At 41.9% G+C, this 21,347-nt stretch overlaps 1 protein-coding gene across 1 annotated transcript in view; it reads left to right on the top strand.

Moving 5' to 3' along the window:
- Nucleotides 1-218: 218 nt before the first annotated feature.
- The window catches only part of NLRC5 (NLR family CARD domain containing 5), an 87,180-nt gene continuing 66,051 nt past the window's right edge, over nucleotides 219-21,347 (top strand). Inside the window, exons 1-7 of the mRNA XM_032230239.1 lie at nucleotides 219-291; nucleotides 9,804-9,957; nucleotides 11,972-12,269; nucleotides 15,992-17,732; nucleotides 18,721-18,804; nucleotides 19,950-20,033; nucleotides 20,132-20,215. Coding sequence (XP_032086130.1) covers nucleotides 9,952-9,957; nucleotides 11,972-12,269; nucleotides 15,992-17,732; nucleotides 18,721-18,804; nucleotides 19,950-20,033; nucleotides 20,132-20,215 — 2,297 coding nt within the window. The 5' untranslated portion in view covers nucleotides 219-291; nucleotides 9,804-9,951. The remainder of the gene's footprint in view (nucleotides 292-9,803; nucleotides 9,958-11,971; nucleotides 12,270-15,991; nucleotides 17,733-18,720; nucleotides 18,805-19,949; nucleotides 20,034-20,131; nucleotides 20,216-21,347) is intronic.

The raw sequence follows: 21,347 nt of genomic DNA, 5'->3' as shown, positions 1-21,347 counted from the left end.
CTCTCTCTTTGTCTCCTTCTCTCCTCTCCAGAGTCCCCTGGGAGAGCGTCCTTCCCTTGCAAGGTGGCCCTGCTCGCTGCGCCCTGGTTGATTCGGGCTGATTCGGAGGAAAGCACATGGTTTCCCAGAAAGGCTCCGACCGCTTTCTAAAAGCCCAGCGCCGATGCCAATTATAACTTTCACTTTCGCACCGGGGCTCTGCCTCCGGGTGCACATTTCCCGCCGCTGCAGAGGGCCGAGCGGCTCGCGGCGGCCGGAGAGGAGCCGTGCTGGGCTGAATCCGCACCGAAGGTAGCTTGGGGGGATGGCGGGGGAGAGCGCCCACGGGGTCCCTTTCGCGCGAGTGGGCTGGTCGGCGGCGCTTGTGCGCTCTCGGCTGGCAGGGCGCGCTGCACGGGGGGAGGACGCCAGAGGGCGCTCTTGCCTGAGCGCTGCCTGGCAGGTTCCTGCGCTATCCTAGCCGGCAGAGATTCATAAAAGAACCAGACTGTCTGTCTGTCTGTCTGTCTGTCTGATGTGGTTGTCGTTGTTGTTGTTGTTTGTGTGTGTGTGTGAGAGAGAGACATAAGAGGCCTTAAAGAAGCTGCACTTGCAAAGAGGTGATCTAAGGGACACCTGTTGGAAAAGCTACCTTTCATCAGTGTAATTTGGAATATCCAGTATTTCAGTTATTATAAATAACCATTTATTGTGTAGGCTTTCCTGCCTAAGCAGGGGGTTGGACTAGAAGACCTCCAAGGGTCTCTTCCAACTCTGTTATTCTATTCTATTCTATCCTTTCGTGAACCTAGTGTGGTTTGCTGCAAATTAGAGCTTGGGGTCAGGCAGGAAAGTGAAAATGGGCCACGATTTGTGGCATCAAAGCTCTGCCCTTCTTGGCATGCCATGCCAGCCACCCCCAAAAGCAAGACTTTAATCCCGCAGTGGTAGGTCGGGGCCATCTTGACTCTTTCAACATCTCTCCCTGCGGATGTCCCAGCCAGTTTGCTTACTACTCGGGCTGACTTACTTGTGGGCCCAGATCCAGGTAGGAGGAGGAGGACGGTTACTGGGCCAGCAAGCGGTGTAGAATTGTTTGACAACAAATGATATGCAAAGCAAAAGGAAGGAGAAAAAAAGCGAAATTATGAAGGGAAGTATTAATGAGTGTCTGGCTAAATAGAAAGTGTCCTCCCGTTGGGCAGACACAGCCTTAAAGTTCAAATATTGTTCTGCTTTTTAGGTAATTTTGGTTTTTTAATTTTTTAAAACATTTTGGACTGTTTTTACAACTGCAGTCAGTTAAACTCTCGTGTATTGTGTAACCTTGTAAATTGTCGGTTGACAAATTCGAGAGCCTAGAATTATGTTATGACATTTATTTCCTGATTCTATGCACCAACTTTAACACAGGCCCTTCAAATCTAGAAATTACCACAGTCTGAGGATCATATAATTTATCATAATTCCTCCGGCGAAGTTTGAAAAAGTGTTGTTGTGGATGATTCTATACGATCACTAGCACTTTTCTTAGAAAAGGAATGCAATTGAAAATCTGGTCTTCTGGTGCTGGAAAAAGTAGGGTAATTTTTATATGTGTATTAGGCCTGTTGCTTTTTGCTGTAACTTTTGTTGCAGACGTCAAGAAAGTTAAATACTGTAACTTTCCCCCCATGAGTCCTTGTTTTAAATTGGCCATGTCCTCCTTGGCTTCTTCAGGTATCCGATTATCCCAAGAAAATCAGCGTAGAAACTGTGGGGGAGGACCAGGAAGGACATGGAGGGGGGGAGGAAAATAGAGCTGAATATTATCAGATATGGGATAAATGGTATAGGTGGATGGAGGAAAGAAACTAGGATCAATGAAAGAAATCAATAAAACCCAAAGATAGTAGTTAAGGAGAATGAATATACATACACACACACACACACACACACACACACACACACACAAGAGAGTTTAAATTTACTAGAGGTGATCACCCAAAATAGCAGCTAGATGAGTAAAATAAGAGGGTTAAAAATGGTGAAACTCAAAGGAAATATATTAGAAGGGGAAATAACATAAGAAGAATTGTACCAATTGGTAATTGCTATTAGAAAGAACAGGAAGTTCCTGTTCATACTGTATTGTATAAATGTAGTGTACGTCTAAGTTTTGTGTGTGTGTGTGTTTTGTATGTTTGTAAATAAAAATAAAAATAATTTGAAAAAAGAATAGAATAGAATAGAATTCTTTATTGTCCAGGTGTGGTTGGACACCCAAGGAATTTGTCTTTGGTAATAGGAACGATGAGAAGACATAGTAATAATAATTGCAGCCTTAGTGAATAATTTGACAGTAGTGAGGGAATTATTTGTTTAGCAGAGTGATGGCGTTTGGGAAAAAACTGTTCTTGTGTCTAGTTGTCATGGTGTGCAGTGCTCCATAGTGTCATTTTGAGGATAGGAGTTGAAACAAATTATGTCCAGGGTGTGAGTAATCTGCAGATATTCTCTTTCCTTCCCTTTTTTCTCCTTTCCCTCCTTTCTTTTCTCCTTTCTCCTTTCTCAAGTCTCCTTTCCCTCTCTCTCTCTCTCTCTTTTATTCTCTCTCTCTCTTTCTATCCCCCTTCCCTTTCCTTCCTCTTTCCCTTCTCTTCCCCACCCTTCCAAAAATGTTTTTTTAAAACATTTGGGTTAAAGCCAGCTGGGTAACTTTGGCCCAGCCCTGCCCACCTGTTGTTCTTTTGGGGAAAAAAAATAGGAGTAGGAAGGTGTGTTGGATATTTTGCCAAATAACCTTGGGTTATTTGTCAAAACAATAAGGGCAGGCTAGAAATCAATCAATAACCAAACAGTTACTGAACCAACCCATTTGAGAGGGTTTGTACAATGTATTCAGCACTGTAACTGACTTCTGAAGAAATTACTCTATCATTCTTAAATTTCTTAAATTAAGCAAGTTGACGTAAGTAAAATAGCTGAGGAAATTGGTTGAATAAATGGAGGCCAGGGGTGGCTACAGAAGCTATGAAAAGGATATGAAATGGGATGGAGAGAATGTTCCATTGGCTTGTTTGATGATATTTCACATTTTGTTCCCGAAAGAACCAGGGGTGGGCTGCTGGGGGTTTGCAGGGGTTCGGGAGAAACTCTAGCTAAGACTCTGTGCAGTTCGGAGAACCCCTGAATCCCACTCCTGGCTGGCCCTGCCCACCTTGCCCCTTCCCTCCCAGGAGTCCCCACACAGCCCGTAGTGGATGCAGGTAACTGCAGGTCCCCCGCGAAGGCTCGGGAAAGGTGAAAAACTGGTCTACCAGAAGTTCCAAAACGGGCCTAGAGAGGCCGTTTTCGCCCTCCCGGAGGCTCGAGGAAACCTCTGGAGTCAGGGGAGGCCGAAAACACACACACAAACACCTGCTGTGGTACAGGAGGCTGACTAGGCCATGCCCACCATGGCCACGCCCACCCAGCAACCATGCAGAGAACCCCTTGCTAAAAATTTTGAAGCCCACCCCTGAAGGAGGCAGTGTTTCAAGTGTTCCCTCCTCCCCATTTTCCATACCACAACGACAACCCTGTGAGGCAGGAGTGGGTGGAAAGCAGAGGTGGGTTCCTACCGGTTCGGCCCAGTGGTGGTATGCCAGCTTGGGTCTCAGAACCGGCAGCGACCCAGGCTGGCCACGCCTTGTAACCAGTTCCCCAGTCGCCGCAGTCACTGCGGCCATCTTGTTTTGGACTTCTGCGCCTGCGCAGAACTATTTCTATTGAACTGCGTATGCACGCAAAGCGTGCGGACTAGCGAACCGGCAGTAACGCTGGCTAGAACCCACCCACCCCTGGTGGAAGTGGCTCAAAACCACCCTAGAGGTTTTGCTGCTGAAGACCCTCCCTTGTATGCATGAATTAACAAAGCAAAGCTTGCAGAGCCCAGATGTTGGTTTCTATCTTTCTTTCTTTTTTTCAATAATTTTTATAATGGATCTTGCACTAGCAAATAGAAAGCAGTTGTTGTGTGGAAAATACCTAAAATTACAAAGCTTGGTGGCACCACTCAGTAGCATGAGTCTAAAAAGCCAGGTTTGGGCAAGGTTTCCATTTCCCTCCCAGCCTTGAGGCTGGGGAATTCCAAACCGGGAGCTTTCATTTTGAGACCTTTGCTCTCAAATATTACAGACACAACCATTTAAAAAAAGGGATCCAGAACACATTAGAATCTCTAATGTCTTCCAGGCATCTTTGCTGTTTGAAATCTATGCATCTGCACTGGATATGTGCAATGCGAATTCATGTTGTCCAGTTGTGATTAACTCTTAGAATCAAAGAGGCACCTTGGAGGTCTTCTAGTCCAACTCTCTGCCCAAGGCAGCAGTCCTTATACCAGATTTAACACATTAAGAATTGGAAGGGAGCTTGGAGGTCATCTAGTCCAACCCCCTGCCCAAGCAGGAGACCCTACCTACACCATTTCTGACAGATGGCAGTCTAGTCTCTTCTTGAAAGCTTCCAGGGATGAAGCTCCCACAACTTCTGAAGGCAACTTCTGTTCCATGGGTTGATTGTTCTCACTGTCAGAAAATTCCTCCTTATTTCCAGGTTGAATCTCTCCTTGGTCAGTTTCTATTCATTATTCCTTGTCTGGCCTTCGGGTGCTTTGGAAAGTAGCTTGAACCCCCTTCCTCTTTGTGGCAGTCCCTCAAATATTGGAATGCTGCTTTCCTGTCTCCCCTGGTCCTTCTCTTGCCTAGACCAGCCATGCCCAGTTCCTGCAACTGTTCTTCATATGCTTGAGCCTCCAGTCCCCTCATCATCCTGGTTGCTCTTCTCTGCACTCTTTCTAGAGTCTCAACTTTTTTATAGTGTGGTGACCAAAACCGGATGCAGTACTCTAGGTGTGGCCTTACTAAGGCTTTATAGAATGGTATTAGTACCTCCCTTGTTCTTGATTGTGTCCTCTGTTAATGCAATTTAGGATTGCATTTGCTTTTTTGGCTGCTGCTGCACACGGCTAACTTATATTTAGCTGGTTGTTCACTAAGACTCCAAGATCCTTCTGACAGTCACTGCTATTAAACCTGGTTTCACCCAGTCTATATGTGTACCATAGGGTCCCCAACCCCCAGGCCATGGCCTGTTCAGAACTGGGCTGCAGAAGTGTTGAGCAAGTGTAGCTCCACTTGTGCGAATGGCAGATATGCATGCCTGTTGCTCAAGCAAATGGAGCTGCACGCATGTGCACACTGACCCACCACCCACATGGAACTATCCTCTCTCATCCCCCTTGCCAGAGAGGTTGGAGTCCATGGTCTTTTACCATCCTGGACAAATGGCTGTCCAATCTCTTCTTGAAAACTTCCAGTGATGGAGACCCACAACCAGAGGTGGGTTCCTATTGGTTTAGACCGGTTCGGCTGAATAGGTAGCAACTTTGCGGCTGGTCACTGGAACCAGTAGTGACCCAGTCCTGCCATGCCCCCGAATCAGTACTCCTACGGTGGTGCCATCTTGTTTTTCAGTTCTGCGCATGCGCAGAACAATTTTTATTGCAAAAAATTAATTTCGTTTCATTTTTTTTAAGGTTTTGCGCACGCATGTGTGCAGAGCGCAAATTTTTTTGCATGCATCGAACCGAGAGTCATGCCGGCAGCAACCCAGCCCTGCCCACAACCCTTGGAGACAATCTATTCGATTGATTAATTCTTCTCCCTGGCAGGAAATTTCTCCTTCATTCTAGGCCAGCAAACTTAAATACTCAAAGAGCCGCAAAGGTCCTAACCGGAAGCCCCCTGTTCAATTCTGGAGCCGACTGGAAGTCTGGTTTCCCCACCATAGAGTCTCCTAGTGCGGCCTCCTTTTTCCTCTACCTGTCCTAACCGAAAGCCCTATCAGTTGTGGAACTGACCAGAAAACCTGCCCCTTGTCATAGAGCCTCCTTTTGGTGCACCCTGCTTCCCCCTCCCCCAAACTGGAAGCACCTCTCAAAATTGTGGTGCCGACTGGCAACAGGGAGCCACAGGAGAGGGATGAAAGAACCACATGTGGCTCCAGAGCTGCAGTTTGCTGGCCCCTGTTCCAGGTCAAGGATCCACATTTTCGCTTTAGTTTAGCAATTGCAATAGCACGTCACAGTGTTTTACAGCCCTCTGAGCATTTTGCAGAGTCAGCCTATTTGCCCCCCACAATCTGGGTCCTCCTTTTACCCACCTCGGAAGGACGGGAGGCTGACTCAACCTTGAGTGGTGAGAATCAAACTGCAGAAGTAGTCTGCATTTTAACCATTGCACCCCCATGGCTTTTTAACCAAAGAAAAAGATATAAAGATAAATATATAAAGATATGCATCATAATCAAATGGCAGTATTGATATACAATACAACATAATGGCAGTATTGATATACAATACAACATACAGCCCCACAATTCATCATATTATCTTCCAAAAATGCACATAACAGGACTAGCTATTTCTGTAATAAAAAAAATATTTTAAAATATTGTCTGCTTCAAAATTAGAAAAATATATAAAGACCTAGAGTTTTAAAAAATGTATCTGTTGAACTCCAATGGTGCACTCTTTCTAACATCAAAACATTCCTGACCGCTTGATATATATATATATATGAATTGAAATGCTTAACCAGTATGTGGATTAATAATTAATAATGGAAAACTATTGGAACGCTGGATGATTGGTGACATTATGGTCAATTGAAAATATGAATATATATTATAAATTAATGGGAATTCTTTGTTCTAATCTTCGCTTTTTCTCCTTAGAGATAGGTGATATTATAATACTTTAAAAACTCATTGCTATTTGATAGATAATTATGAATTCAAGGAAATAAGGATTGTTACAAATGAAAGACTATTAATGGTAATTTGAACACATGATGCTCAATAAGAGCGAAATACCTAGTTATGTTTAACGTAAACCAGTGATGTTAATCCTAAGATTAAGAATTGATGCACAAAAACTTGTAACCAAATGACATGCTTGATGAAATGGAGGAAAGTTGTTCTTTTTTCTTCTCTTGCTTTGTTTTTTTTGTTTTTTTGTTTTTAGTATATTTCATTTTCATTTTCATACACTCACATGTATACACCATACAGTATTAAACAATACTGATCAGTCACTAAGAGAGCTGTTGTAAATCAAGGACTATCTGCATTATAGAGAAGATTTGGCATCAGCTTAAATGCCTTGAAAGTTTACACAAACTGAAATGGGTATAATTGTACAAATAAACGCATGGCTATTTTGTGAAAGTGAAATATCAAAGTCTAAAAATAGGGGGGAAAACCAGAATCAAATCCCAGATTAGCAAAAACATTCCAAACAATAAGAACGAACAAGAATTTTTTTTTTTAAGGAATTTGTATTTTATTTTCATTTTCATTTTCATACACTCACGTGTATACACCATACAGTATTAAACAATAATTGCATCAATTCCTCTTGTCGACAATGCCCCAGAAAATAAAAGCCCAATATACCTCTTCCATTTTCCATACACCTCTTTCTTCCACCACCCTCCAACTTTCTATCTTCCCTCCATCATCCCCCTCTACCCTACTTCCCCTCGCCCTCTACCACTCCTCTCTCCAGATCAGCTCCCCTCCTTCCTTTTCGCCTTCCCCCCCACCCTCTCTCCCATCCCTCTCTACCCATCTTTCTTCTTTCCTCCTCTCCTCGGTGTATTTCCACTATATGTTAATGTATTTGGCTTATCCTATTTTTAAAGAAAAATTAGAGAAAAACAGTATACCTGTGAAGTCACATTGCATTGAGATCTAACACATCGTGTCTAGCCTAATGTATATCCCTCCCTCCCTCCACCCTCCCCCCCCCCGACCCCCTTCCTCCTTCCCCCCCCCCACTTCCCAGAACTTCTTCTTGCTAAGCTAACTTTAAACAGTTTAAATCATTCCTGATCTTAAGCATAGGCTAACTGGAATTTCTTGGTCCCATATTTATTTTGTATATAGTCAATCCATTTTTTCCAGTCTTATTTATATCTCTCATTTGAGTGATCTTTAAGATATGCCGATATTTCTCTTGCTTTGTTTTGTGTGTGTTGTTTTGTTTAAAAAGAATAAAAATATATTTAAAAAAAAAACATTCTTGACAGCAACTTAGGCTAAATGCCACTTTACTTGTTCCAGTAACAAACACAGTTGCAAAATTACTCAACCTCAAACCCACATCTTGTTACTTCTTACATAGGAAGCTTTTGCAGTCAGCACCCTCACCTTTTGAGAGCAGATCTTAAAGAGGATAGGGCTGACTGCCAATTTCAGCAAAAGCACACAGAGTAACAGATGTTACCTAGTTTGGTTATGAAATGTCTGCAAGAAAACCACCAATCACAGAGAGAACCAAGGATGCCTCATTTCAATCCTGAACTACAAATATCCTCCTTTATTGGTAAGATGGAGTATCTCTGTTGAAGCTAATTCATGGCCCCTAATACAGGAAGTCCTCGACTTACAACTGCAATTGAGTCCAAAAAACTATGTTGTTAAGTGAAACATGAGTGATTGGCCCCGTTTTACTACCTATTATTTGCCCCTGTTGTTAAGCGAATCATTGCACTCATTAAACTAGAAACACAGTTGGGTCTAGGATGGTTGAATCACACCAGGTCCTGTAGCTCCTCAACTTACAATCACAAATGGAGTCCAACATTTCCATTGCTAGTTGTTAAGTGAATTTTGCCCCATTTTAAGACCTTTCTTGACACCATTGTTAAGTGAATCATGGTGGAATTAAGTTAGTAAAATGGTTGTTAAGTGAATCTATTGACATTGTCAGAAAGTCGCAAAACTTGATCATAGAATCCCAGGACAGTGTGACCGCCATAAATATGAATCAGTTGTCAAGTGTCTGATTTTTGATCACGTCATCCTGCCACACTTATGACCATACTTCAATGGTCATAAGTGTGAAAAAGAATCATGAGTCACTTTTTTAAAAGTTCTGTTGTAACAGAAGATCTTAGAATGTGCAGAGATGGATAAATTGACCAAGGAAACAGACTACTATTTAGTTTGGGAAAAATAGTACAAGTGGTTAGATGATAGAAATAGGAAATAAGAATTTGGGAAAGTCAATTTGTATGATAGAAGAGAATGTAGGATGTACAAAAGTAGAAAAAGATATACGTATATTAGAAGAAGAATAACGACGACTGTCTGATACGAATGACCAAACAGAGACTGTTAAGTAAAAGAGTAAGAAACAAAAGGATCTTTAAAATTACATCATTAAAATGTAAAATTAGAATGTATTGAGAGGGAAATAATATTTGTAAAGATACACTGAGAGATTATCTGCTGTAAGAAGGAATGTGAGATTCCAACGTTGTTTGTAAGTATTGTGTATGTTTTTGTCAATGTGTGTAAGTCTTTAACATATTTAAAAAAAAAATCTGTTGTAACTTTGAATGGTCACTAAATGAACTCCTGTAGCAAGTTAATAGGGCAAGTCCTCAGGCTCTCATCCCTTCCATATTATGCATTCCATGATCTGGGAATTTTGCTGCCTTAAATGACCCTCTTCGCTCCCTTAATGTCCTTTTCTCTGTGATTTTTAATCTTACGTAATTGTTGAGTTCCTCTTGGTTGCCATTCGCCCTCCTGGTTCAAAGTCAGCCTCTCCAAATGGGTGCTCTGCAGAGACAGTGGGAACGCAGCTGCTCACATTCCCTCACCAGCCCAGAGGTGCCTCACCTCAACTTCTGGAGAGCATCAGTCTCGGGGTAGGCAGTTTTGCACTGCAATTTGAAAGGACCAAGTTGCTGGAACCGTGGGATTGAAAAGTCCTTCCTTTGATCTTGCAGGAGATGGCCTTCAACAAAATGACCTTCTGGAAGTAACCAAAGGGGGCTGGGAGCTCCCCACCACAATGTACAGAAAATATGAAGCCCATCCCTTGACATTTCTGGAGGGTGCAGTGACAACACTGCTGAAGACAGAATAATTTGCAGAATGACGGTAGGAAGGGACAGCTGGCTGGGAGATGGGTCTGTGAAAAGTATCAGATGGATAGCAATAGCCCTTTAACTTATATACTGCATCGCAGTGCTTTTGCAGACCTCTCTAAGGGGTTTACAGAGTCAGCCTATTTGCCCCCAACTATCTGAGTCCTCATTTTACCCACCTCGGAAGGACGGAAGGCTGAGTCAACCTTGATCCGGTCAGGATCGAACTCCTGGTAGTAGGCAGAGTTAGCCTACAACACTGCCTTCTAGCTACTGTGGATGGATGGATGGATAAAAGGAAGGAAGGGGAATAGCAATAGCACTTAGACTTATATACTGCTTTGCAGCCGCCTCTAAACAGTTTACAGAGTCAGCCTATTTGCCCCCAACAATCTGGGTCCTCATTTTACCCACCTTGGAAGGACGGAAAGCTGAGTCGACCTTGAGCCTGCTGAGATTCAAACTTTTGGCAGTGGGTAGAGTGAGCCTGCAATACTGCATTCTAATCATTGCACAGAAGGAGGGAGGGAGGGAAGGAAGGAAGGAAGGGCAATAGCAATAGCACTTAGACTTATATACCGCTTCACAGTGCTTTCCAGCCCTCTCTAAGCAGTTTATAGAATCAGCCCATTGTCCCCCAACAACCTGGCTCCTCATTTTACCCACCTCGGAAGGACGGAAGGCTGAGTCAACCTTGACTCTGGTGAGTTTTGAACTGCCCAACTGCAGCTAGCAGTCAGCTGAAGTAGCCTGCAGTACTGAACTCTAACCACTGCGCCACCTCAGCTCTATACAGTTGCAGTTGGTAACTTACAAGCACAATTGGGTCAAGATATTCAGGGGCTAAGCAAGGTGGTTGTAAGTAAGTAAGCGTCCAATTTTACAACCTCTTTGCCATGGTTGTTCTGCAAATGACTTGCCATTGTTAAGAGACTCATGTAAATCATGAAGCAAATCTATCTTCTTTCCTTGACTTTGCTTGTTGGAAGTCAGGTGGTAAGGTAGCAAATGGGGATCACATGACACTTGGGACACTTCAACCGTCATAAATACATGTTGGGTTCTTCTTCTTCTTGTGCCAAATCCATCATCGGACATTGGCAATGATGTTGGCGATCCTATTTTAATCAACAGCCCCACGAAAAAGTGCTGCTGAGTTTTGTCCAAACCTGTCCCTTAGAAGCCATGAAGTTCTTCTTCTGCCTGGAGCTCCTTTGCCTTCAATCTTTCCCTGGAGGATTAAGTGGAGGAGGCCGTATTTTTCCGGGTATCACATCCCATGTCCAAAATATTCTAACTTTCACTTTTTAATGGCTTTGATAATTTCCCTTGGCTTTCCCAGGTGGTGTCAGCATTCCAAATATCATCCAGAATTAAATCAGAGTCCAAGGCAGAGCTTTCCTCAAAGTTCCAATTTAATAAGAGAGACATGTTGGTAAAATCTTCCTGGGTTTCCACCCAGTTGAAAATTCATGATCTTGTCCCCACACCCACAAATCCATCACATGGTCCAATCTTCCTCTGCCCTGCTGGCATTTCCACCCATCCAGTTCCGGTCAGGTGCAGAGGTGCAGAGACAAATGATGACCTTGGGCTTCTAGAACGGAATGCTCTGTGTGACAATCAGCTGTGCCACATGATTAATATTTGCTAGAAATCACACGGCAGAGCTGATTGTCGCACAGCTGATTATTGGAACTTTTTAAAAAACTTTTCAAAGCATTTTTTTAGTACTGATTCACTTGAACCGATAGTAAAAAAAAAATGCTAAAAAAAGTAAAAAGATAGTTCCAACAATCAGCCTTGCTGCATGATTTATATTAGCTAGAAAGCAGGAAATCCTGCTTTCTAGCCAATCGAAATCACGCAGCACAGCTATTCTCCCCCTCACTGTTCTACTTACCTTTGCAGACTCAGAAAAGGCTTCTTAGAAAAGGTTAACCCAGAGCTGTATTTTTCAGCACTAAAGTGAAGATCGGGGGGTGGGGGGACTTTCTGTAGTCTTCTCCTGTTGCTGTGTCTTTCAGATGGTTGGTGCACAACGCCAAAGTATCATCAGACGTATTTGGCCCCAGCTGATAGACTTCCTGAGCGACCGTTCTGAGTGGGTGCTGGACAAAGCTGAGAGGCTTCTGTCTCAAGGCGAACTGAGATTGGTTCACACGGAGCCTGACCTCAAGAAGAAGCGTTTACTGGTCCTGGATATGGTCTTAAGAGATGTGGACGCCAATCCTGAGGTCTTCAGAACCTTCATCCAGAGCGTCTGTATGGAATGCAGTCCTCCCTTCGAGTTGGAGATAACCCTGCTAAGCATCTCTGAAGAAGGTGAAGGAAGGTTCAATCACGCCAAGTCCTGTAGCTCTAGGGTTAGATACAGGTAGTCCTCACAACCACAATGGAGTCCAACATTTCTGTTGCTAAGTAAGACAGTTGTTAAGTGGGCTTCGCCCTATGTTGTAACCTTCCTTGCCACAGTTGTTAAGTGAATCACTGCGGTCATTAAGTTAGTAACAGTGAGGCTGGCTTCCCTGTTGACTTTGTTGGATGCAATCGGGGTAGGTCACAGATGGTAATCACATGACCTTGGGATGCTGCAACTGTTGTAAATACTTGTACACATTGGTTGCCAAGCACCTGAATTTGGATCACATGACGATGGGGATGCTCTAATGGTTGTAAGTGGAAGGACCGGATCGTCGAATGGTCACTAAATGACCAATTGTAAGTCAAGGACTACCTGTATGGCATTGCCTATGTAACAGCTCCAAGTTGACCCTTATTTTCTGACCCAGCTCCCCAAATACGACCAACCCGCTGAAGTGAACTCAAAGATTCCTTTGTTGGGAGCACTAGCAGCCCCGGTAAAACGTTTCTCTCTCACCGCAGGCTAATAGGTCCTCCCAGCTGGAAGATGAATAGTTGTCTGCCACATCTATTAATCTTTGTCCCCTGCCTTTTATCCCCAGAGCTCAGGTGGGACTTCACCAGTAGCGGTGGCTCTTCCGTCCCAAGGACCGGCCCATAGATTTCCACTGTTCTCCTCTCCTCTGCCTTCTGTGCATCCACGCATCAGGCACTGGACCCAACTGTACCTCCTCCTCCTCTCTGTCTGTCTGTCTGTCTTCCTCTCTCTCTCTCTCCCTCCCTCCCTCCCACCTCCATTCCCTCTTCCCCCTCAGAGCTCCCAGGTTGCCTTAATGCTGAGCCTAACTCCCACACCTCCTCCTCCTCTGATTTGGCTGCTGGAGGGGCCAGAAGCCGACAGCCCATAACACATTAGAAAAGGTAGAAATGATCAAAAAATAGACATCATTTCCCCCCCAAATGCCCTCAAGAGCGTCCCTGTTGTTTGAGAATTGTTTTATCTGGCTATATGAGCACATCTTTTGCTTTTTTGAAAACACTTAATGGGTCTCTGATTTGATACAAGATGCCCTGATTAACCTCTTGATCTTAATAATTTTAGGCAGTGCATCTGAAGGACAAGATCCCCCGAAAGGTTGCTTCCCATTAATTGGAGAAATAAGATCATATTTTTATTCCCCCCCCTCTCTTTCCAGTTTTATAAATAACAATACCCTATAAAGCATTAAGCTTCACGATTCTCATATTATAAAATAAACCATTGCATTCTGCAACTCTTCATTGATGACATTTTTGCAGTTTCAGCAATCTTATATTCGTTAACATTTTAGAAATCAGATTTCATGTTGACATAGAGAGCACTCAAGATACGACTGCAATTGAGTCAAAAATGTATGTTGCTAAGTGAAACAGTTATTTTCCCCTCATTTTATGATTATTCTTGCCACAGTTATTTAGCAAATCACTGCAGCAGCTGTTAGCAACACAGTTGAATCACTGTAGCTCTTAACATAGTAATATGGTTGTTAAGTGAATCTTGCTTCCCCATTGATTTTGCTTCTCAGAAGATCGCAAAAGGTGATCACATGACTCTGGGACATTGCAATGGTCATAAATATGAACCGGTTTGCCAAGTATCTGGATTTTGATCCCGTGACCATGGGGATGCTGAAATGGATATGTAAAAACTGGTTATTAGTCAATTTTTTCAGGGCCATTGTGACTTTGAATGGCCACTAAATGAACTGTTGGAAGTTGAGGGTTACCTGTATGGCCAGGCAGGTCAAAAAAAAAATCAAGTTAGTGGCCATTACAATACAATACAATAGCAGAGTTGGAAGGGACCTTGGAGGTCTTCTAATCCAACCCCCTGCCTAAGCAGGAAACCCTATACCGTTTCAGACAGATGGCTATCCAACATCTTCTGAAAAACTTCCAGTGTTGGGGCAGTCAGAACTTCTGGAGGCAAGGAGTTCCACTGATTAATTGTTCTAACTGTCAGGAAGTTTCTCCTCAGTTCTAAGTTGCTTCTCTCCTTGATTAGTTTCCACCCATTGCTTCTTGTTCTACATTCTACCCTTGGAGAATAGCTTGACTCCCTCTTCTTTGGGGCAGCCCCTGAGATATTGGAAGACTGCTATCATGTCCCCCCCACCCCAGTCCTTCTTTTCATTCAACTAGACCAGTGGTAGTTTTTTCCACCTATCGCCCACTAATGGATCTTTCTTGATGGAAAAATTTCCTTACCGCCCACCAGTTTGCGCAAGTGCGGAACATGAGCTTATTTCTTTTTTTCAGACATGGGTTCTAAATTTGTTTCACAATTTAACAACTACTTTTACTCTTACGTTTTGATCTGCACCCCACACAGTGCTTTTTTCCTCCTCTTTTCCCTTTTATTACAAACACCAAAAACAATGCTGTATTAGGTGCCAATTTTTATTAAGTGTCATCATCAAAACAAAATTCCTTTTCCTGCCTTCTTCTTCTTTACCTTTCTTATAGTATTTCACTATATCAAGGGTCTCTTTTTCCCTTTTTTATTTCTCCTTCTTCTTCCTTTACTTATTTCTTTCTTTTATTTTATAAGATAACAAAACTTAATTTATGAGCCAGACTAAACACTGCTTACTGTCCTTATTTTATCCCCTTTTCTCTATTTTTCTTCCTGTTTTGTTAATTTTTTTGATCTGTTCCTTTTTATCTCCTTTTTTTACCTTCCTTAGGGCAATGTACAAAAGTAAGACTGAACTAGTTAGCCCACTTATTATTATTAGCCAACAACAATTCTCTCCTGTCTATAACTTTTCTTTCTCCTATTTTGCAACTGCTCTGCTCTGCTTTATTTTATAAGATAACAAAATTTATCTGCCTGTCCCTGCTACCAGTTTCCACTCCTCCCCTTCTTCTTCCCATGTGTTTGCTTGTTTGCGTGCACGCGCATGTTGGTTTATTGATGTGTGCCCTTGCGCCTGCCCACTCGCTCAAAAGGAGGTTTTAACCTCCAAAGTCCCTACTGCCCATCTGGAATCCCAAAACGCCCACTAGTGGGCGGTAGGGACTAGGTTGACGACCCATGAACTAGACATACCCAGTTCCTGCCACCGTTCTTACCATTATATACCCTTGTATAAGGGAGTGAGAGACAGATACCTTGGTCTATATACCAAATGAATGACCCATTGGGATCCCCATATCAAAACAACTTACTTTATGTGTGGCCAGAACCGGAAAATAATGTTTAACACAGCACAGGACTTAAACAAAATGGTTCGGTTGAGATCTGCATATGTGGGACTGATTGGGGGTAGATTATAGGAGTAACACTGAAATATAATTTTATCATATTTTATCTATCTCTTAAATTATTGTATTCTATTCCAATTTCATTTTCGACCGTGTTTTATTCCAATTTCGTTTTAAATCATGTTTTATTCCAATTTCGTTTTAAATTGTATTTTACCAAATTCCATTTTAAATTGCTTTTCTCAAATTTTAGTAATCATTTGTTTCTGGAACGTTGCAGCTTATATGGAATTTTTTCATATCAGCCCTCCAAGGCTGTTGTGGAACATGCATTGCAACATGTTCAAGTTAATATCCGTTGGAATTAGGGGACAGTTTTGGCCTTTTTGCCCATATAAACATTGCCATTGGATGATTATCTGATATGTCTTTCCCAGATGCTCCTGAAAGTTACAGCCAATGCATCCTCCGCTCGATGCGTAGAAAATATGGAATTAGCCACTCTGCAGAAGCAGCAAAAACAAAAGATCAGTTCTCGTCTTTCAGCCAAAAGTTTGTCAACCTTGTCATCCATCAAAGCAAAACATCTAAGTTGAAAGTGGGAAAAGAGAAAATGAAAGAGGAACCAATGGCCGCCTATGAATCCAAGGATCATGACATCCCAATGATGAACTTGTCTGATCTTTTCAAAAGTGCCCAGATGGGCATCACCCAGGTTGTTCTACTTTTGGGCAAGGCTGGAGTGGGGAAATCATGGTTAGTTCACAAAATCTGTCAGCAGTGGGCTGAGGAAGCCTTTCCCCAGTTCAAATGGATCTTCTTCTTTGAGTTCAAGCAGCTGAACCTCATCAAGAGGAAACTAACTCTCCAAGAACTCTTGTTTGATTATTTCCTCCAACCAGAGCAACCAGAAATGGTGTTTCAATTTCTCCTGAAGAATGCCCACCAGACCTTGGTCATTTTGGACAGTCTTGATGAGTTCATGGACAACATTGACCTCCCACCCATTTCCTTCGACCACTACTCAAATCTTCTCATATCTCGTTCTGTCTCTGAACTGGTGGCTAATCTTTGCCATGGAAAACTCTTCCCAGGTTGCACAGTGCTGATTACCAGTCGGCCAAAGCAACTCCCTACATTATTAGTCAGAAGTACCGTCCTGTCAGTAGAAATTTGGGGATTCAACCGTGACAAAGTTGCGGAATATGTTAGCTGTTTTTTCCAACAAGCTTTTCAGAAAGAGCAAGCCCTTGCTCTTCTCAATGAAAATGGCAAACTCTTGAGCATGTGTTACATCCCTGTGCTGTGTCACATTATTTGCATCTGCCTGGAACATTTGTTCCTTGAAGACTCAGAAAGTGTCCAGCTCCCTCAAACCAGGACCCAGTTTTACCTGAGAATGCTACAGACCTTCCTCTGCAAACATCAGGGTGGGAGGACTTTGAATGAAGTAGACATGGCTCAACATCAAACAATCCTTGGAGATCTGTGTGAGTTAGCCTTCAAGGGTCTTGAAGAGAAGAAAGGGTTTTTTGATGCTGGAGAGGTCCCGGAACATGTGAAAGATTTTTCTTGTCGCTTTGGTCTCCTTTTGACCCTTGAAATGAAAATGGGCAAGGACTCTACACAAGCAGGTTACACTTTTGCTCATTTTAGCTTGCAAGAATTCTTGGCAGCGCTCTTCCTGTTGACAAGCCCAACAGTAGATGGCAAGATGTTGAAGGAGAACTTCTTCCTGAGGACAAAATGGACACTGAAGAAAGAGACAAGGATGCCATTTACAGAAAACAACGATGTCTTCTTGTCTGGCCTTTTATCTCGAGAATGTAGACAATTCCTTTGTTCCTTAGCTGGGCAAAATGAGGTCAGGATTCAGGAACGGCAAAGTATTATCAGGAAGATATTGCAGAAACTCGCAGCTGCTAATTTAACAGGACCCAGGATAGTAGAGTTGAGCCATTGTGTGTACGAGACACAAGACATTTGCTTAGCACACCACATTGCAACAAAGTTAAGTTTCACATTCAGAAACTTCAAGTTGATGCCCTTCGACATGGTGACTTTAGCCTTTCTAATCAATGGAAGTTCTCATGGCGTGTGCTTGGATTTTGATGGCTGCTTCATGGAGTTGGATTACTTGGACATCTGGGGCAGTTGTGAAACTATAAAGAGCTTGAGGTGAGAGACAAAGGCCAACTTGACCATCATTTATACATTTGTGTGTGTGCATGAAATAGGATTCTGGCAATCTTTTCATTTGCAAGTGTCATAAGGTAAACCTCTTGAAGCAGCTCTTGCTACACACAGAATAACAGAAGACCTCTTATTATCTTGCAAGATTCCAAAATTTGGGGGAGCTTGGGGCATATTTATCTTGAGATCTTGCAAGATCCTATGTGAAAATGCTGTATTTCCATGAAACGTGGGGTTTCTGAACAAGAGCACAAAACATTACGAGATGTTAGTCAATTCTGAAAAAAAATTTTTTTCATTTTAATTCAATTTTGTATCATGAGTTACATTTGTGAGGGCAGCCGTCCAGAATTATCCTGTAATAAAATGATTGGCTAATAAATAAATAAATAAATAAATAAATAAATAAATACATACATACATACATACATACATACATACATACATACATACATACACACACATATACCGTACATACATATGGCTTAGGTTCCATAACTACCATTTGCCAGTTTCTGGTTTGTGTTTGTTTAAAAGCAAATATATTGCTTCTGTTGTTGGGGCCTCTACTAGTTTTCACAGTAGCTTGGGGGAATATTTAAAAATAATTAAGAAACGAACATGTTAGACATCTATCAGCATGCAAAGGACGAGATTCTGGCAGATGGAAGGAGCTGGACTTTGCTCTTAAGCACTGTTTCTCTCCCTTAGCAACTTTAAGATGCATGGACTTCAACTCTCAGACTTGCTCAGCAAGCCATGATGGCTGGGGAATTCTGGGAGTTGAAATCCATAAGTCTCAAAGTTGTCAAGTGTGAGGAGCCCTGGTATGAGGACTCCTGCCTTGGGCAGGGATTAGAAGATCTCCAAGAGTCCTTCTAACCCCATAATTCTATGATTCTGTAAATAAGACCGGTGGCTTCTTAATCATATCGTCCTTCTGCTTTTTGTTTGTTTGTTTGTTCGTTTATAGCTTCAAAAACAGGCAATATGGAAGTGAGTTTGCAGGAGCCCTTTCCAAAACCTTGCCTAAGATCAAACTCCTGACAACATTTCAGTAAGTATTGTGGAACAGAGGCACGAAGAGACTCCCGTTGTTGCTTCTTCTTATTCAGAACCATAGACAGCTCCTACAGTGGCCTAAAACTGATAGTCCTCGCATTATGACCAAAATTGCTACTGGAACTTTTGTTGCTAAACAATGCACTTGTTAAATGAACCGTGCCTGATTTTACAACCTTTTTGTCATGGCTGTTTAATGAATCACAGCAGTCATTAAGTGAATCTTGTGGTTGTTAAGCCAATTTAGTTTCCCCCCTTGACTTTGCTTGTGAAGTAGGCACCTGGGAAGGCTGCAAATGGTGGTCACATGCTTCTGGGATGCTGTAACTATCATAAATACCGTATTTTTCGGAGTATGAGTCGCACCGGAGTATAAGACGCAGCAAGGTCCAATTCAATCAACCTAGCAGTTCGAAAACACATAAAAATGCAAGTAGAAAAATAGGAACCACCTTTGGTGGGAAGGGAACAGCATTCCATGCGCCTTGGGCATTTAGTCATGCTGGCCACATGACCATGGACAGTGCTGGCTCTTCGACTTTGAAACAGAGATGAGCATCGCCTCCTAGAGTTGGGAATGACTAGCACATATGTGCAAGGGGAAACTTTACTTTTACCTTATTATAGTTCTATCTGTCTATCTATCCACTAATATATCATACTAGTATATAATGGTATAGGAGAAGGGTGTCAAACTGGTTTGCAGCATGCACAACAACATGCACAGGCCATGCCCACCTCAGCTCCATGAATGGGAAAACATCATGAAATGTCACATGATGGCAATGTGACACAGCAAGTTTGACACCCGTGGTACAGGATCTCCTGCTTGAGCAGGGGGCTTGACTAGAAGACCTCCAAGATCCCTTTCAGCTCTATTCTGATGAAAGCATAATATCAATTTCAGCTTATGAATTCGTCCTTCTCCTAGTTCTCAGCAGAGAAAAGGCACAGTTATAATATGTGACGTGCACATTTGAGTCCTGCAGCTAATTCCAAAAACAATGATTAAAACAAGCCATGACTTAATATGCAGTATGGTATTATAGTCCATCAAAATTACAGAATCAATTTTTTTGTACATTCTATGGGAAAGTGGGATTTAGACTCCATTACAACAATGTCACTTTTTGTTTTCAGGTTAACTGGTGGAAATCTTAAAAGGCCAGGATTTGAAGATCTCGTTCAAGTTTTGCCAAACTGTCACCAGCTGGAAATAATAAAGTAATTTAAACCTTGTCATTTAGGGAAACCTATGAAACAGTGGCATTGCTGACCCTGAATCAGAGATCTTAATATTTTAATCAGTTGCTTTATTTCAGTTTGCAGGACAATAGGTTGAAGGAGCAGGACATGATCAAGTTGGCAGAAATATTTCCCGCCATGGGAAACTTAAAGACAATGGAGTAAGTACAATATAAAGCAATGTTTCTCAACCTTGGCTACTTTAAGAGGTGTGAACGTCAACTCCCAGAATTCCCCAGCCAGCCAGGCCTCAAAAGTAGCTTCAAATAACTGTCATGTCTCTGACAGAATACATTTTATATCTATATCCTCTTCTGAAATATATATATATATATATATATATATATATATATATATATATATATATATATATATATATATATATATATATATATATATATTTTGATAAGGAGGAGACCTGTGGCTTGATGGCTAAGACGTTTGCCTAAGATGCAATACAGCACAGGTTCGAATCCCAGTAAGGGTATGGCTAGCTGATGAGAGCTAAATAGCTTGAAATAGATCTATACTAGTCTCCCTTTATTTATTTATCAGCACAAATAAAAAAACATATATATATATATATATATATATATATATATATATATATATGTATATGTATATGTATATGTATATGTATATGTATATGTATATGTATATGTATATGTATATGTATATGTATATGTATATGTATATGTATATGTATATGTATATGTATATGTATATGTATATGTATATGTATATGTAGTATTTGTGCTGATAAAGGGAGACTAGTATAGATCTATTTCAAGCTATTTAGCTCTCATCAGCTAGCCATACCCTTACTGGGATTTGAACCTGGGCTATATTACATACTAGGCAGATATCTTAGCCATTAGGCCACAGGCTCTTATCTGTTATCAGCGAAGCCAGGGTGAAAGGTATCTATTAGATATTTTTTTTTATAGATAAAATAATTATATAAGATTTATAAAAAAATCTAATATATATATATACACAAACCCCCAAACAATCAGAACACACCTCCACCCAATCAGGACACAGCCAAGCTCCTACCCAATCAGTTCAAACCCCCACTGGCAGTTAAAAGGAAGAAACAGCCAAGATCTCACATTGCTCCTGGAAGCACCAAGCCTGAAGTAGCCTGAAGATGACGAATGAGACTTCGTCAAAACGTCGCCAAGACATCTCCAATTTTACGCGGGAGAAAACCCGAATAACTAGAGACCTACATACTGACACCCGCGAAAACCTCAGAAAATATATATGTATGTATGTATGTATGTACAGAAA

This window comes from Thamnophis elegans, chromosome 14 (assembly GCF_009769535.1).
Source record: "Thamnophis elegans isolate rThaEle1 chromosome 14, rThaEle1.pri, whole genome shotgun sequence".
In the NCBI taxonomy this organism is placed as follows: Eukaryota; Metazoa; Chordata; class Lepidosauria; order Squamata; family Colubridae; genus Thamnophis; species Thamnophis elegans.
Note: the sequence above shows the minus strand (reverse complement) of the source record. Positions and strands in the feature narration are given on the sequence as shown.